At 36.2% G+C, this 3,959-nt stretch overlaps 1 protein-coding gene across 1 annotated transcript; it reads left to right on the top strand.

The window, feature by feature from the left end:
* The first annotated feature begins 2,408 nt into the window (after positions 1-2,408).
* Positions 2,409-3,959, top strand: LOC132600781 (ethylene-responsive transcription factor ERF034-like). The gene has a single exon (XM_060314164.1). It carries the CDS (start codon positions 2,577-2,579, stop codon positions 3,756-3,758), a length of 1,182 nt encoding a protein of 393 aa, XP_060170147.1. The 5' UTR covers positions 2,409-2,576; the 3' UTR covers positions 3,759-3,959.

Below are 3,959 nucleotides of genomic sequence, written 5' to 3'. Positions count from 1 at the left end.
GAAAGAGAAGTTCTTTTTTAAACGAACTAAAAAGGAAAGTAAAACAAACATCCATAAGAGTGACGGTTAGGATATTAACTCATTAGTTGCGGATGATCATTTACATGAATGTCCTTTGTTAAGCCATTATTTAGATTTTATCCTTATTTTTAAAAGTTGCGGAAATATAATCTTTGGTACTAACAACACATTAGATTCTCGTTTGATGTTTATAAAATTTTAGACTGCGATCTAACGTGTTTTCAAAAAAGATCTTTAGACATTAGTCTAAGAGGCCCATAAGTTGCAAAAGAGGGCAATCTACTAAACAATTATAACAAAAGAGGGACAACCGACGAAAATTATGTTAGTTTTATCCCTAACTCATTGCCTACAAATACACCATTACAATTTACGAGTGTAGGAAAATAAGAGATTTTCCTAACGTTTCTTATATCTAGAGGATATCTAGGCCTTGAAAATTAAGATATTCTTCCGCTTTGTGATAATTTCTATCAACTCGGTAATTTAAGTCGTGGTTGAAAGAGGTCAGCTCATGTAAGAAGACTCACAAATTACTAAACTTGGTATTTGCATTGAAATAACTACAAGGTGAAAATATTTCTACTGCAGATTTTTTCACTATAAAGATTTTAATTCCGAAATCTTTAATGAAAAAAAAAATACAATCCTACCTGGATTCAAGCTGCTTAAAGTAAAATACTTTCTATTTGGAATATTTTTTCGCTCTTAAAATTTAAATCTAAGATCTTTAATTGAAAGTGAAAAAACCTAATCAGTCTCACCACATTTCTTGACGATCAATTCTTGTCCATACTTTCTGCTAAATACTTCTTCCATCTCAAATTATTTGTCATGATTTCTAAAAATAATTCTCTCAAATTATTTATCTAGTTAGAAGTTCAAAACAAAATTAATCTTTTTTCATTTTACCCATAATTGTTATTATTCTTGAAGACTACAAATAACTTAATTAAATGGTGATACTATGATTGTCCAAATACCATTATACCAATGAAGGGTAACTAGTTAAAAACTCCTTTTAATTAATATTTTTAAGGGGCGTTGTAAACGAGAATCACCACATATAATTTTGAGACGAGGGAGTATTATTTTTGAGGTGTGAAAGTGAGGACGAGTTGCCTAAAAGTCAATCCCGTGTACTGGAACTCAGTGATCAGTCAACAATATATGACATCATTTTCAAAAGGTTATTTCGTATGTTTGTTAAATTTAGATAAGTGTTTCGTTGGACTCGACTGTTTGAGCCATTTGTGCCAACCTCAAGTCCTAAAGGCAACTAATCCTCACTTTCCACTATCATACTCAAAGAATGTCTCGTTATTGTTGAATCACAGCTTTGTTTGATTAATGTTTAAAGTGTGTGAAAAATAACTACTCCATCTGTTTTACTTTGTAATATACTATAGTACTAATTATAGAGTATAGTTTTTTTTTTGACCAAAATTAAAATACTTTTTACATATTTTAAAATTATTACCTATTGTGACTTATAATACTTATACTGCATATGTAAAAAAATTGTATATTTGATTATTTTGTCTCTTTACATGTATGTATATAGATGTATACGCAAGTGAATATTGGATATTCAAATAAAAGGAGTCTCATCTCATTTCTACTACAAGATTATGGAGCATTAAGCAACGGCTCAAATCAGCCAAAACAATGGAATATAAAAAATTAAAAGTGGAACAGACCGCCATCTTGCTGTCAAGCTCATCAAAGAAGATGATATATAATGTCACCCACTTAGAGCAATATATTATTAAGTTGCATATACTTGCTTCAAGTCGACCAGACAAATATTACACACATGAATTGGCCGAGAGACGGGCAAAGTTGCATAACTTTCTAGCAAATGAATACCACATTTATAAAGAAGATTTGCTCGTATGGGTAGATCTAATCAAAGATAAAAGAGATTTTACTCCTAGCACTTAGCAGATTTAAGCGCTGTAGCTTATCATGAGAGATTTTAATACCACTATAGCGTTTTTTAATCTACTAAAAGAATATATGTGTATACATATATGTGGATGCAATATGATTCCACCTTTTCTTATTTATTTGTGTTTCTTTAATTAGTAGCTACTAAATGGTACCCTAATTAGTGCCTAATCAAACCCAAAAAGGAAGGAAAGAAGAGGACCTCACAAGTTGTCCATCAGCAGAAATCACACGTGTTCCACACACACACAGACAAAAAAAAGAGTTTTAAAAAATACAACAACGCCTCAAAGTAATTTTCCCTTCACAATATTAAGCCACAAGGCGCCCAGCCTGTCTTATGCTAACACTCCGTGTTCCTTCGCGTCTCAACCGTATCAGACATACGGTTTCCTTTTTAAGTTTTTATAATTGTCACACCTTCAACTTATACACTCACTATCCAACACTTCACTTACCATATCATCTATAGTACTATATATAGCTTTTCATAGATGTCACAATATACATAGAACACACTTCTATTCAAAAATAGGAAACTTAAGTCTCAAACTGAATGCTCATCCACTTTCAACTCTTTAATTCGTCTTTCATCATTTTCAAGAATGGACATTTTTGGAAACTTCTATTTCGATCCACTTCCTCTAGTATCAACTACATCTACATCAACCTCTAATAATAACAGCTCTGGAAAAGCTAATTCCTCTGATGACGAAGTGATGTTGCTAGCTTCAAAAACCCCGAAAAGACGTGGGGGCAGGAAGAAGTTTCGCGAAACTCGACACCCCGTTTACAGGGGAGTGAGGAGGAGGAATTCCGAGAAGTGGGTTAGCGAAGTAAGAGTACCCGGCAAAAAGTCAAGAATCTGGCTTGGCACATTCCCAACTCCAGAAATGGCAGCTAGAGCTCATGACGTGGCGGTCATGGCTTTGAGAGGCCGGTCAGCTTGTTTGAACTTTGCTGACTCAGCTTGGAGGTTGCCCATCCCGGCTTCAGCGGCCGCCAAGGATATTCAAAAAGCGGCCGCTGAAGCAGCCGAAGCATTTCGGCCATCAGAAATATCATCGGAGGGAGAAAACTCCGAGGAATTAGTCAGCATTGTTGACCAAGTGATCATCAGCGATGTCGTTGACTCACCTTGGAGGTTACCCCTCCAGGCTTCAGCAGTCACCAAGGACATCCAAGAGGCGACTGCTGAAGCAGCCGAAGTATTAATTCAGCCGTCAGAATCATCAGATGGAGAAAACTCGGAGGAAGTTATCGTTATTAACCAAGTGATCATACAAGACGTCGTTGAATCGACTTGGAGGTTACCCCTCCTGGCTTCAGCGGTTGCCAAGGACATCCAGGAGGCGACCGCTGAAGTAGCCGAAGCATTTCAGTCGTCAGAATCATCGAATGGAGAAAACTTGGAGGAAGTCAACGTTATTGACCAAGTGATCATACAAGACATTGTTGACTCGTCTTGGAGGTTACTTATCCCTACTTCAGCAGCCGCCAAAGACATTCAGAAGGCGGTCACTAAATCAGTCGAGGCATTTCAGACTTCAGTATCCTCGGATAAAGAAAACTCCGAGACAATTACCATCGTTGACCAAGTCATACAAGACGTCGTCGTTGGAGAATTGCCGGATTATAGTGTGCTGTTCATGGACGAAGAGGCGCTTTTCTACATGCCGGGATTACTTGCAAATATGGCCGAAGGACTAATGCTACCTCCGCCTCAATGTATAGACGGATATGGCATGGAAGCTGATGATATTGGCATGTCTTTGTGGAGTTATTGAATTTAACCAAATGTGTTGAGATTTTGAATTGATAATTTACTTTCTTGTAAGTACGGCCAAAAATACAATGAAAAATGGAGTTTGCCATGCCATTTTTTTTTTGGATATTCGTACTTATATACTTTTGAGTGGTACGGATATGGAGCATTGTAGTTTGTACTAGTGTAACGTAACAACTCAATTTCATAAACTCTTCCTTTA

Source organism: Lycium barbarum, chromosome 6 (genome assembly GCF_019175385.1).
Source record: "Lycium barbarum isolate Lr01 chromosome 6, ASM1917538v2, whole genome shotgun sequence".
Classification (NCBI taxonomy): Eukaryota; Viridiplantae; Streptophyta; class Magnoliopsida; order Solanales; family Solanaceae; genus Lycium; species Lycium barbarum.
This window is presented reverse-complemented; position numbering and strand designations above follow the sequence as displayed.

What these genes read in the sequence shown, in the direction of transcription:
- LOC132600781 (XM_060314164.1), top strand. Translation starts at nt 2,577, where the DNA reads ATGGACATTTTTGGAAACTTCTATTTCGATCCACTTCCTCTAGTATCA.